Source organism: Myotis nattereri, assembly GCF_964212035.1.
Source record: "Myotis nattereri genome assembly, chromosome: 11".
Classification (NCBI taxonomy): Eukaryota; Metazoa; Chordata; class Mammalia; order Chiroptera; family Vespertilionidae; genus Myotis; species Myotis nattereri.
The window spans coordinates 11,791,207-11,806,378 of NC_138086.1; the positions used below are offsets into that span (position 1 = coordinate 11,791,207).

The following is a 15,172-nucleotide window of genomic DNA, read 5'->3' on the forward strand; positions in this document are numbered from 1 at the left end:
GTTTCAGTGTGTTTATGCCAATGTGTTCCAATATGTTCAGAAAGATCATTACTTTTTAAGTGTCCTATTTATTAAAGTAACTCTCATATTCCCCACAGTGTTTTCAAATTGTTGCTTAATAATATCAGATGATGAAATAACAGGTCTTGACCATTATGAGAATCCAGCAAAAGGCAATATTTGGATGACAGGTTCATACTCATACAAAAAACACCTCTTATTTCTAAGTAACCTGTTTTAAAATTTTAATTTATATTTAGAAATAAAGGAGGAGTTTTAATTGAAATGTCATGACTAATCAAACGAAAAATCAATTCTTAAGATTTTGAATGTTCTTAAAATAACAACACCATTAACAGAAGATTTTGATTATCTATAATCATATATAATAAAAAACCTAGCAAAATATCACTCATGGTCTACAGCAGTGATGGTGAACCTATGACATGCGTGTCAGAGGTGACACGCGAACTCATTTTTTTGGTTGATTTTTCTTTGTTAAATGGCATTTAAATATATAAAATAAATATCAAAAATATAAATCTTTTTTATACTATGGTTGCAAATATCAAAAAATTTCTATATGTGACACGGCACCAGAGTTAAGTTAGGGTTTTTCAAAATGCTGACACGCCAAGCTCAAAAGGTTCACCATCACTGCTCTATAACCTAGGATCTTTAAAATAGAAAATAAAAGGTTCCATCTAAAATTTTAGAAATATAAAAGATTATGTCTGCAGTTTTTGAAATTGATACTACCTTTGTAAACTCATCTTTCCTCATGGTCAAAAGATGTCTTAAAGTTATATCCCTTTCCTGTAGAAAGGAAGAAGAATGCCACCTTTTAATATAAATAAAACAGTAGATGAGGAAGTAGCCACATGCATATAAGTTAGTTACAAGCTACCTTCCTAAACAACTTTCAACTTTCTAGAGGGGATAGGATTATGCAGGTACAGAATTACACCACTAGGTAAATAGTAATAAATGTCAAAATATGTATAATTACCTTAAAAAGTATAAATATAGCTAGTTTTCCAGATTCAAAGACAATGATTACAATTTATATTTACTCTATATGATTGGATAGAAATTATGCTTTATGAATTTTTGAAATTTTTATTTATATTACATTAAACCACCAATAACATTTAGTTTTACTCAATATGTCTCAAATAAGAAGTTTCAAGATTGTACAAGGAAGTCTAATTTTGAACTACCCAAACAGAATGTGCGTATTTCGAACGACAGTCTATCATAAATAGTGCTTTAATCCTTCAGTATCAGTGTGTGTATATATATATATATATACATATACATATATATATATATATATATATATATGTATATATATATATATATACACACACACACACACACGCCTAAGTGACCTGTTGACTGGCCAACTGCCCGGTAGCTATAACGTGCATTGACTACCAGGGGGCAGATGCTCAATGCAGGAGCAAAAACCACAGACATGGATACATGGAACAGACTGATGAATCTCAGAGGGGGAGGGCGGAAAGAGATTAACCAAAGATCTTATATGCATCCTAGAGGCCTGGTGGGGTCCCTTGGCCTGGCCAGCACCCTCTCGCAATCTGGGACCCCTCGGGGGATGTTGGAAAGCCAGTTTCAGCCTGATCCCCTCAGGCCAGGCTGAGGGACCCCACCAATGCACGAATCTGTGCACTGGGCCTCTAGTTTGAAAATAAAAGAGGAATTAAATATACACGCAGAAAAGCATAGAAAAACATCAAGATAGGGTGCACTGGTGGGGTCCCTCAGCCTGGCCTGTGAGGATTGGGCCGAAACTGTCTCTCTGACATCCCCGAGGGGTCCCAGATTGCGAGAGGGTGCAGGCCAGGTTGAGGGACCCCATCAGTGCACGAATCCGTGCACCAGGCCTCTAATTATCGTATAATTGTCATCTATTCAAACCCCATAATTCATACCTAAATTACCTGTAACAGTGGATGGCATATGAATTTAATCTTTATGATAACCCTACATTAGGTATTATTATCATCAGCATGAAAAAAGGAGATATTTAAGTAACATATTTCAGTTAATAATTATTAAAGCAAGAATCTGATCCCAGGTTTATTTGGTTTAAAATCATGCTTCTTCTAATATTCTATACAGGAAGATAAGCAATTGCAAAAACAAAGGGCTTGGATGTACAAGCAGGATTTCGTGAAGCTTTAGGCAGTAAGTAAAAGCTGTTTATCCCAGCCATAAAATTTACATAAATTTCTAGAATAATAAATGTTTAAAATGCTTATAAGTACAAATTTTTGAAACTCTTTTAAGTACAGATTTTCAAAATGCTTTAAGTACAAATTACAGAGAATAGTGCATTTGGGACTCCTCATAGGCATGTTTATGGGTATTTAATGTCATGTTAACCAACAAATATACATAACTAATTTACTGTAGCTTATACAATGTCTTACCTTTAATAAATCTGTCATATGTTCAAGTCCAAGACCATGTAAAAATACTTCCAGGTCTCCAAATGCTGTATATGAACTATATATATTTATAGCAATGTCAATTTCAGAAAAAGACTATAAATGCCCAAACAATAAATAAGTATTTATAATGCAGAGAAAGAATGAGAATGAGTAAAAATGAATATATGTAAAATATATTTGCATATTTACACAACAGCTCTATGTTATATCAGGAATAAGAAAGGTTTCTTGAGTAAAGATATAAGTAAACATGTGATAGTAAATGGTGATAGTAAAATATAGATAATCTTTCCTAAGAATGAAAATAACTGCTGATATGTGTGTGTGTGTATCCTTGTGAGATTTTGTATAAGAAAAACTAATTGCAGAAAATAAGAATTTAATAATAATTTTAAATGTGGGTAAATAGATAACAATTTTGTGGCCTATACTGAACAATGGTGTTCAGAAAAAAATGTGTATTTTTAATTTTAGCTTATAAAAATCAGAAATCTGCTAAAAACTTAGTGTTCAAAAAAACTGAGCACTAACAAAAACATAATCTTAGAACCTTTTAGAAATAAATTTTATCGTGGATATTTTGTATAAAGTCAAAAATTATCCTCATTACTGTCAATACACACATATAAAATTTTTCTAAAATTCTGGAGAATAAAGCACTTAGAAAACAAACATTTCTAAGTGATATTAAAAAATTCTTATAAGTTTAAGATATCATATATCACATTTACTAGAAGTAATAAAATCATGCACAATTTTTACTGAATTATAGGTATTCTGTTGAACAATAAAAAGGTTTTTTACCTAAATATGCTATCTTTTTCTTTATCAGAATCCGTTGTCAATAGTTTACAAATAGTCTCTTCTTTAGTTAGCTGTTGAAGCTTTCCTTTCAATGGATTTAAAGTCAAAGAAAGAAAGCTGAAGATCTGAAAAAAGTTGAACCATTCAAATACAGCTAATAATATTATATACTATTATTTAAAAGAAACTAAATGTGATTATTTTATATCTAGAATAGTGGTTCTCAATACAGTTCCTCATGTTGTAGTGACCCCCAACTATAAAATTATTTTTGTTGCTACTTCATAACTGTAATTTTGCTACTGTTATGAATCGCAATGTAAATATCTGATATGCAGGATGTATTTTCATTGTTACAAATTGAACATAATTAAAGCATAGTGATTAATCACAAAAACAATATGTAATTATATATGTGTTTTCCGATGGTCTTAGGCGACCCCTGTGAAAGGTTCGTTTGACCCCCAAAGGGGTCGCGACCCACAGGTTGAGAACCGCTGATCTAAAAAGAATTTTTTTCCAAGGTGAGAGGGACTGAACTTTCACAATTTACTATCCTGAGAATAACTTTTTATAAATTAAGCAAATATTTCCTTGATTAAAATAATAAACAGAGCCCTGGCCAGTTTGGCTCAATAGATAGAACATCGGCCTGTGGACGAAAGGGTCCCAGGTTCGATTCCGGTCAAGGGCACCTGCCTGGGTTGCGGGCTCAGCCCAATGTGCAGGAGGCAGCAAGTCAATGGTTCCCTCTCATCATTGATGTTTCCATCTCTCTCTTCCTCTCCCTTCTTTGAGATCAATAAAAATATATTTAAAAAAAATAAAATAAAATAGAATAATAACCAGAAAAGAAAATAAGTACATCTAATTAAAAATAGAAAAAACAAAAGAATATACTAATTAATATTTTCCATACAATATAAAACAAAACGAAAAATTCCATTTTGGTAAATAACTCAGATAGTACTAAGGTAGTACTTTACATACATGGTTAAGTAGGTAGAAAGTAGTAAGCATGGCTAAATGTATACAAATCCCAACTCCATACCTCAAAAAGATATGGGGAAATTCCTTAGTTTTAAAATATAACTTTTTAGTAATTCAAGATTATGCTACATAATTAGCCAAAATACAAAATTAAATCTCACTTTAAGAAACAATCTAAAACTCAAAATAATCGTTCATATTAGTATTGTTCTTTGATGTTCTTTAATGTTCTATTTCAGTGTCACATACCCTAGATTTAATAATGCAATAAACTAATTAAAAGTCCTCAAATCTTCAAAGCTTAGAAGAAAAAAACTACAAATTTCTTCTTCAAGTTTCACAGAGCTTTAGTGATCAGCATTTACTCTAGAATACAAGTGACAACATAACGTGCCATAGAAAATTTAGTTTAATATATAAAAGAATACCTCTAGATGTTTATTTCTTTTTGCAATCTCGCTTGCTGTATTTCCATGTTTGGTTTGTAGCATTTTATTAGCTCCAAGTTCAAGCAACTTCAAAACTACATTTTTATGACCCTGACGTGCTGCCCATGTTAAAGCCTGGACAAGTGGGGGCGGGGAGGAAAACATTGTTTAAAAAGAGGAACTGTATATGAGAGGGAGAGAACAATTAATAAAATAAAAAAGTAAACATGGTTAATTAATGAAATGACGCAATCTCTTCCTTTCACAATTTAATGTAAACATATTTCCAAAGTTGTAATTGCAAAGCAAACTTCTAGTACTCAGTATAAAAGAAATGTTTTACACATTCAAGTGATGTTATATAATAAAATGGTCTACCTGCCAACTACTGAATTGTGTTCTATAAAAAAAGAATTCTAAGTGTATTCTGGAGCCCAGGTTTTGTTGTGTGTTACAGCTTCCTTGTCAATGGTGAGGACCAAGAGAGACAGATTAATTCCTTTTTTATATTTCAGCTGTTGCTTTTCTTCATCAAACCACAATTATATCCTAGCCCTTCTGTAACTTTTATTTCAAACATATTTGTGGCCTAATACTAATAATTATATCAATGTCTTAGAAATAAAAAGGAACATTGTGTAATGGATTCTCACAGTATAACCATTTTCATCCTGGGTATTAACTTCTGCTCCATGAGCAACAAGGAGAGCAACCACCTGAGGGTGACCATCTCGTGCAGCATACATGATTGGAGTCATAAGTCTTCTAAAGAGGAGGAAGAAAAGAAACATTTGTGTTAATGCTTCCATTAATAGTTACTCAAGTTCATGAATACACAATACCATCAGTATTGCTTTGAAAGCAAAAAGAGAAATGAAAGCTTTTAATAAATCAGATTATTTAAAATCCAATCTCATGGCAAATAAAAAAAATGAACACTTAAAAGTATAGCATGCGCACACAGCACCCTCTAGTGATGAAACACGTTTAAGAAAAAAATCACAAAATAAACCACACTTTCTAATTTGAAGTTTCATTAATTTACATATTCATATAGAAACATATCAGAGTAGCCACACTGTGCTTATGCTGAGAATATAGTAATGAGTAACACAAAAAAGGTCCCTGTCCTCAGAGAAATGTTCAAACTTATTGTACATTGTATTTTATATAGCAGTTTGCTGAAATAAAAATGTAAATTTAAGACTTCCTCTATTTCGTAAAGTATTCTATTACAATTCTACTTCAGTTTACCACTGAAAGTATTCTACTTCCGTTTACGACTGAAATAATTTTACCCTGACTTGGAGGCTTACTCTAATCAAGAAAGAGATCAATATAATAGTTCAGCCAAATTCTCTGAGACTATTTTCGGGGAGAGCATAGTGGTTTCCCTCTAGTGTATCATTTTCCAAAATTACAGATTGAATCCCTCTACCTCTAGAAATTAGTCATCCTCTGGACCTATTACAAAGGACACCAAATAGGTCCTATCAGTTCTATTTGGGCTGAACTTATATTGTGGTCTGTTTTAAAGGAGGTCTGGGATTCTAGGCCTAATCTTCCGGAGTCAACTCAAATATCTAATTTATATACAAAGAACTTCACAAAGGAACAACAAATTTCAGAATTCGCTATTTTGATCTCATTAAAGAAATTCATGGTTACTCACATTATATACACTACCTTGAAACAGAATATTTCGTTATTAGGTTTATTAACATAAGGTACAACCTAACTCTAATCACTGCACTCCAATGTCTTTAGCACAAAAAGATTTACACATTTATCTGTTTCTTCTATTTCCCAGTATATTACAACTTTAATGTTTTACTGGAAACTATATGTAGTTGCCAAACATTGCCTCTTTTACCTTGAATATCTCCTATACAGTGCTTTCATTAGACAATTTTTACATGATGAAGAGTGAATTTCCTGGATAACTTAAGCAAACAGAAAATATATACAATAGAAAAAATTTATTTGAGTCAACTAATCATTCAAAATGTTCACTAAGTATAAATCAGATCTCTTGAGGCCTTTCCTCCATCCCACTTTCCCCACAATAGCTCAAATCTGCTCCTTCCAATCTTTCCTATTTCACAAAGCTACCATTAACCACAGGCCTAAGACTAAGCATTATTTGTGACTATTCTCCATCACTCCACATATAAGACATCAGCAGGTCCTATTGGATTTACCTCATAATATATTATGAAGCTAACCACTTCTCACATCTTGTTAGCCATTATAAGCAGTCCAAGCTATCATTATCTTTCTCTGATCTATATTATTGTGTAAGTCTCAGAAATGTTCTCCATGATTCCTCCTTTGGCCACTTCCAGTTTATTCTTTATGAAAATGCCAAATTATCCCCCTTTCAGGGACTGTGAAAGTGCTGTTCCCTCTACCTTTCTCTAAATCTTCATATTGTACATTTCTTTCTCTTTAGATTCTTAAGAAAAGATCAATAAAATTGATAAAATATAGCCAAACTGATCATGATAAAAAAAGGTGACACAAATCACCAATGTCAGGAATAAGAGAAGTGATATCAGTACAGAGTCTCCAGAGTTTGAAGTATAAGGGAATATTTATGCCAATAAATTTAAAATTTAATTAACTGATTAATTTATTTTTAATGAAATTGTTCGTATATTTGTATTCTATTGTTACATAATAAATGATCACAAACTTGGTGATTTAAAACACCCATTTCCTAATCAGAATTCTGTAGGTCAAATTTTCAAGTATGGCACATGACTGACTGGGTTTGTGCTCAGGGCATCTCAAAATAGTTATCATATTGGCCAACCCCTAGGAAAGAATTTCATTTACATGCTCATTTAGGATGTTAGCAAAATTTAGTTCCTTGTGGTTGTGGGACCGAGGTTACCATATCCTTTTATTTTTTATTTTTTTAAATCTTCATTGTTGAAAATATTACATATGTCCCCTTTTTGTATATTTGATCATGAAACACAGGATAAATTTCATAAACTCATTCCACAATATAGCAAAATTGGTAACCTAACTAAAGTAAGCTGGCTAAAGTATAATCTCAAAGAGGTGATACTCTGGCAGAGTACCCAAATAAGGTGACATAAAAGTGTAAGTGTCCCATTTGATTGAACCTTATTACTGAAAATTATAATCAAAATTTTCTGAATTTGAACTAAAATTTGTTCTGAAATTGTACTGAAAACTGAGGTTCTTCCAAATTTCTCTTAATCTCAGAAAGCAGCAGGGATATAGTTTTCTGTTTGTAAATTCTCATGGGTATAAATGGCTTCTTATAGATGCCTATTTCCTCTTAGATAAGAAAACTACTAGACATATAGTTTGCTTACTAAAAAGCTTCAGAACACTACTAAAATGTTACAACACTTGTATTAGTTTCTAACTTCTAAGAAAAGTTGAATTTACTGAATGGAATAGCAAACTATCAGTAATAGGATCTAGATTACATAAAAGATATATTACTCAGCTTCTAAACTGTTTTTTTTTCCTTTTTTACTGAATTCATTGGGGTGATACTGGTTAACAAAATTATATAGGTTTCAGGTGCACAATTCTATGACACATCATCTATACACTGTTCTATACATCTATACATCTATTCACCACCCCAAGTCAAGTCTCTGTTGTCCATTGCCACTTATCACCCCAATATCCTCCACTTATCCCCCCACCCCTGCCCTCCTACCCTGCATTCACCACACTGTGGTCTATGTCTATGTGATGGTTTGCTTTGCAAAGTTTTCAGTTTGATATAGTCCCATTTGTTTATTTTTCTTTTGTTTCCTTGCCAAGGGAGATATATCAGAAAATATATTACTATTAGTAATGTCCAAGATTTTACAGTCTATGTTTTCTTTTAAGATTTTCATAGTTTTGAGTCTAATGTTTAAGTCTTTAAATCCATTTTTAGTTTATTCTTATGTATGGTGTAAGAAGGTGGTCTAATTCAATTTTTTTTACATATCTGCTCAATTTTCCCAGCACCATTTATTGAAAGGACTATTTTTACCCCATTGTATGTTTTTGCCTTCGTTGTCAAATATTATTTGACTATAAAAGCTTGGGTTTATTTCTAGGCTCTCTCTTCTATTCCATTGATCTATATGTCTGTTTTTATGCCAGTGCCATGCTATTCTGATTAATATGGCTTTGTAGTATACTTTGATATCATATAGCATGACTCCTCCAAATTTAATATTCTTTTCTCAATATTGTTGTTACTATTCAAGGTCTCTTGTGGTTCCATATAAATTTTGGGGATATTTGTTTTAGTTCTGTGAAATATGCCATTGGTGTATTTTTTTAAATCCTCACCCGAACCAGCAACTTTTTGGTGCATGACTTGATGCCCAACTACTGAACCACACTGGCCAGGGCATAGCCTCATTTTCTAAAAATTCTTTTTAGTTTGTGCTGCTCTGATTGTTTTGTTTGTTTTTTTCTAACTTGTTTTCCAAATTGGATCCTCTGCTTTATGCAACCTACTGTTACCTCCATTTCTTTTAGCTCTTTTTCTGGAGATTTATCCTGTTCTTTCATTTGAGGCCTTTTTCTTTGTCCATTTTGGCTGCCTCTTTATGTTTGTTTCTATGTATCAGATCGTCTGTGACTACTTGTCTTCATTGGGTGGCCTTATGTAGTAGGTGTTCTGTGGGATCCAGCAGTGCAGTTTCCTTGATCACCTGAGCTGGATGCTCCAGGAATGGCCCTTGTGTGGGTTATGTGGGCCTTCCTCTTGTAATTGAGTTTTGATTGCTATTGGCCCATTTGTGTGTGGGATGGGGTCTCAGGCTGGCTGACCGTTGAGGCTCAACCGTGACCATGTATGCAAGCTGCTGTGCAGGTGTTACCCACAAGAAGTGAAATTCACCTCAGCAGGGTATGGCCCTTGCTGAGATTTCCTTTTGGATACACTTCTTGTGAAGCATATTAGATCCTTCTTTGACGTTGTTTGAAGCTGGCCATTGGGTGTGTTGGCTCTGAGTCTCTTGGGAGGGTGCGTACCAATGTTAAGATGTTATCTGTGACTGGCCCTTGGCAACCTGTTTTGGAGCAACAAGTGATCCACAATCTGTGGCTGCCTTTGCTGGGCTTGGGTACACATGGGAAGGACCAAGCTGTGCACCAAGGCCAGCTTTTACTAGCACCAAGCCCAGAGGCCTTTCATCAAAAGTCCCAAGGCAGCCAGAGTTCCACCTCTGCCTGTCAGCTTCCTGTTAAGCTCAGTCTCCTGGTTGTACTCCTCAGCAAGGTGTAAGCTTAACAGGGTGGGGTGAGAGGGAGTCCAGATGGTAAGACTATTGCTTTCTCCCGGGCTCATGCAATACAAGGGGAGAGTTCCGCTCAAGAAATATGGTTCCTGCAGTATGGGAGAATGACTCAGTACAGAGATACTGGCAGCTGTCTCCTTCAGCTCCCTCCCCAGAGGAATAATGCCCAATCTCACCTCACATGACTCTAGTCAACTCTGCCCTCCCTCTACTGGAGCTCTGGGTGACTGGCTGTGAATGAAATTTTGTGTGTTAGCCCTGTGTCTCTAGTGGACTACCATCTCTCTCTGGTGGACAGAAACTCTGCTGCTGTCCACAGCCAGATGTTATGTGGGTGCCTTTTCTAGGCTCTGATGCTCTGGGCTGAGGAACCTGGCTCGGGGTTTAGACCCCACACTTCTCAGAGTGAATCTCAGCTGACCCAGGAGGTGTAAGGCCAGCCCTTTCATGTCTCCACCCTTCCTATCAGTCTTGATGTTGCTTCTCTAAATCCTTGGTTATAAGACTTCTCTTCAGCTAGTCTTAAGTTACTCAGGATTTTTTTTCTATAATTTAGTTGGTCCTAGGAAGAGGTGAGTGTAGCATCCACCTACTCTGCCACTATGTTGCATGACAGTTTTGAAAGAGGAGAGAATAATTCTCCCAGTGCTTTTGCATCTATAGAGACTTGTAACCTCTGTAATAGTCTGCTTGCTATAGATTAATGAAATCTAAGTAAACTCTTCATTTTTAAAAATGCTTCTTTATTTATGACAATGTTATAAACTCTCCAGGTAAGTTATAAAACTTTATAACTAATTTACTCAAGTGACATGGTAATTTGTGCTACTGATAATTTTACTTCCAATATTAGTTTTCATCTTATTTATTTCCTGATATTTAATGTAAAAAATTCTCTTCTTCCGTGCACTTTTTTTTTTGCCTGCTACTTCTAATACATGACTGCTTTGACAAAGGTTATGCGAACTCCTTTTATTTTTCTAGAACTTAAAACTATGTATTTCAGAGGCTTCTGTCCTACCATTACCTTTGTTCACTACATAAACAACATGCCTGAAGGCTCTCACCTACTCTCATGACTTTATTCTCAACATACAGTTGACTGCTGAATCCATTATCTCTAGCCCAGGCTTTGCTCCTGAGCTACAGATCTTATCTGTCACTACCACCTGGGTACCCCAAGAAAACTCAAAATCAAATCTGAAGTCACCATCTTTGTTCCCTGACTACCCCAGAGGTACTTATTTTTTGGGGGTTTTGGTACCTACCTGGTATAAATATTTGCTAAATGAATAACATAATTTTGATTGTTTGATTTTCAGCCATTATGTCTATTTTTAATTATGACTTCACTGAATTTGGTTTTAGCTAATATATTACTACTAGAGGCCCGGTGCACAAAACTTTGTGCGGGGGCGGGGGGGGGGGGAAGGGGCGGGTCCCTCAGCCTGCCTGTGCCCTCTCGCAGTCTGGGACCCCATGGGAGATAACGTCCTGCTGGCTTAGGCCTGCTCCCAGGTGGCAGAGGGCAGGCCCAATCCCTAGGTGCAGCCCCTGGTCCGGCTCAGAGCAGGGCCGATTGGGGAGTTGGGGCGCCGCCCCCTGTCATGCACAGAGCAGGGCGGATCGGGAGGTTGTGATGCCACCCTCAGTCACGCTCAGGGTAGGGCCGATGGGGGGTTGGGGCACTGCCCCGTCACACTCAAGGCAGGGTCGATGGGGAGGTTGCGGCGCCACCCTGTCACCCACAAAGCAGGGTCGATCAGGGGGTTGAGGAGCTCACCCCTGTCACGCACAGAGCAGGGCCCATCAGGGGGTTGAGGAGCTCCCCCGTCACTCACAGAGCAGGGCCGATAGGGGAGTTGGGGCACTGCCCCCTGTCACACACAGAGCAGGGCAGATCAGGGGGTTGGGGCGCCGCCCTCTATCACCCACAGAGCAGGGCCAATCAGGGGGTTGGGGTGCCGCCACAGTCACACTCAGGGCAGGGCCGATGGGGAGATTATGGCTCTACCCTGTCACACACAGAGCAGGGCCCGTGGGGTGGGGGGGTTGGGGCACCGCACCCTGTCACACACAGAGCCGCAGGGTGATCAGGGGCTTGGGGAGCTCCCCCCTATCAGGCACAGAGCAGGACTGATCAGGGGGTTGGGGTGCCTTCCCCTGTCACGAACAGAGCAGAGCGGATAGGGAGGTTGTGGCCCCGCCCCCTGTCACACACACAGCCGCAGGGCGATCAGGGGGTTTGGGCGCTGCCCCCTGTCATGCTGATCCTGGTGCTAGGAGGCATATTACCCTTTTACTATATAGAATAGAGGCCTGGTGCACAGGTGGGGGCCGGCTGGTTTGCCCTGAAGGGTGTCCTGGATGAGGGTGGGGGTCCCTGGCCAGCCTGGATGAGGGGATGATGGCTGTTTGCAGCTGGTCACATACCCTTCAGGGTGGGGGTCCCCACTGGGGTGCCTGGCCAGTCTGGGTGAGGGGCTGAGGGCTGTTTTCAGGCTGGCGGGTGACGGAAGCTCCCAACTGCTCCTTTCTTTCTTTTTTATTTTTTTTTTATTTTGGGCCAGCTTTAGCTCTGAGGCTCCAGCTCTTAGGCCTCCGCTGCTGAAAGAAGGTATCTGGTTTGTTTGGGTTCTATAATAGAAACTCTGTACCAACTCCAGCTCTGAGATTCCGGCTGGCTGAAAGCAGGTTTCTGGGGTTTTGTTTAGTTTCTATATTTGTAACAATGTTTCAAACTGCAGGCTCAGAGGCCGGCAGCGGCAGGCAGGGCACGATGGTTTCCTCCGTCACTGAAGCAAGCAAGCCTCATGTTCAGTTTAACTGCCTGGCTGCTGGCTGCCATCTTGGCTGGCAGTTAATTTGCATATCTCCCTGATTAGCCAATGGGAAGGGTAGCGGTCGTACGCCAATTACCATGTTTCTCTTTTATTAGATAGGATGTTTTAATCAGTGAGCTTTACCAATTATATTACTTTCCTTTTTTATTAACATGGTTAAACTTATTTCTGACATTATTCTTGTGCTTTTTATTTACCATGCTCCCATGGTAATTACATGCTTCCATGTCTCATTTTTAGCCTTGTCAGAGTGATCAGGTACTATTTGTTCTATCAAATTCCTACCCTTACTTCTGATCTCTTGATCTGAAAGTTTATAATATCCTTATTTTCTTGTAGTATTTACTCTTGAATCCTCACCTCTTCCCAATATCTCCTGACCTATTTTTATAAAATTCATTTCCCTAATACTGAACCATTTCTTTCTTAATCCTCACCCAAGGATATGTTTATTGATTTAGTTGCCTCCCTATGTGTCCAAACCAGGGATGGAACCTGCAACCTTTCGGGTATACAAGAACATGCTCCAACCAACTGAACCACCAGGCGGGGGGGGGGGGGAGGGGGGGGGTGAACCATTTTTTAAAGTTAACATGCATCCCATTTGAATCACTAGATAGTATTCATTTAATTTGCTGATAACATTCATTTTGCTGATTTATTCATTATGCTCTGATCATTCATTATGCTCTGCAACTACCTAAGTTATATTAGTGTAATCTATTCCTTGGAAGTTTAAAGAAGTAAACTGTTAAACTCTCTGAGTCCAGAACTTTTGGGGAAGTTGGTTCCTGACAATTTTTCTCAAAAGATAGATGGAAATTTAACATAAAAACTAAAAAGCAACAACAATATCAGCATGAACACAAACAAACTAGAAATAACAGGTCAACACATAAAACATAAGCTAAAAGGTCCATGTATACAAAAAGTCTTATAAATCACTACGAAATATGTGGAACCACCAAATAGAAAAATGGCAAAGGTCACAAGCACTTAATATACAAAGAAATATAAACCACTCACAAAAACATGGAAGACATCAATTAAGTATTACTGAAAAAATGCAAATTAAATGAAGTATCATTATTAATAAATCATATTGGAAAATTTTAAATATCAAAAATATCCAGTGATATCACTATGTGGGTCCTTTCAAATACTGTTGGAAGTAGTATAAAGTGATTCAACTTTTTCAAAGACAATTTGGCAACACATATCACAATTCTAAATAAACATATCTGTGAGTCAGCAACCCTACTTTAGGAATGTGTTCTATAGAAAACCTACACAAGTTGCCAGAGATGCTCAATATAACATTGTTTTGTAATACTAAAAATCTGAAAACTACCCCAATGTTCTTCAGTAAAATATGAAGTTAAGCAATTATTTCATATCAATACAATGGAATATTATGCAGCCAATATAAAAAGAGAACTATATCTATACATATAGACAAGTATAGTGCCCATGAAACACTGACCAATTGAAAAAGCCAATTGCAATACAGTATACAGGGTGGGGCAAAAGTAGGTTTGCAGTTGTTCATATGGAAAATAATAATCTATATTAATGAAAGCATAATATGCTAATTAGACCAGACGTCCTTCCGGACCTCCCTCCAGACGACCTTCCAGACAAAGCCGGGCTACAAGGGAAGCCAGGGTCCCGGGTGCCTGCTGGTGGCCAGAGGAAATCCCGGGTCCAGGTGCCAGAGGGGAGCTGGTGCCAGCAGCTGGGGGTAGGAAGGCCTACTCTTGCATGAATTTTGTGCATCGGGCCTCTAGTAAATAACAATACAAGAATAAACTCTGTTTCTCAAACTCACAACTGTAAACCTACTTTTGCCCTATGTACTGTATAATACCATTTAAAAACAAAACAAAAATGCTAACACATGGAAGAAGTTCTGGAAAAACAAATAACAACCATCTATAAAAACTGAAGAGTAGGAGAAAAAGACTTCACTTTCTAAGTTACATACTTTAAAAATTTTTTTAACAAAAACCTTGCATTGTCAAAATTTTAAATACAAATTTTGAAAACTATCTTGATAAAATAGAACTAATATTCTTCAAATTCAGGCAAATTTACTTGCTATTTTCAATTTTGAATATGTAGTCCATGGCCTTTTAATTGAACCTCTTGGCTCCAATTCATCCTCAACTCGGTGTCAAAATAACCTTTATAAAATAGTATGTTCATTCTTATTATAATTGTTCAATAGTTTTCAGGATTAAATTCATTTTTTAAGCATAGATTACACAGGTTATTACCTAGCCAATGATGAATATGAGTTTTGCTCATTTTCTACACCAATTTAATATGATCTGGTTTCA

At 36.9% G+C, this 15,172-nt stretch overlaps 1 protein-coding gene across 1 annotated transcript in view; it reads right to left on the reverse strand.

Moving 5' to 3' along the window:
- The window catches only part of ASZ1 (ankyrin repeat, SAM and basic leucine zipper domain containing 1), a gene marked incomplete at both ends in the record, with an annotated part of 82,498 nt that overhangs the window by 24,471 nt on the left and 42,855 nt on the right, over window positions 1-15,172 (reverse strand). The window contains 5 exons of the mRNA XM_081101689.1: window positions 760-816; window positions 2,457-2,532; window positions 3,282-3,406; window positions 4,700-4,834; window positions 5,353-5,464. Of these exons, the coding sequence (XP_080957815.1) occupies window positions 760-816; window positions 2,457-2,532; window positions 3,282-3,406; window positions 4,700-4,834; window positions 5,353-5,464 (505 nt within the window). The remainder of the gene's footprint in view (window positions 1-759; window positions 817-2,456; window positions 2,533-3,281; window positions 3,407-4,699; window positions 4,835-5,352; window positions 5,465-15,172) is intronic.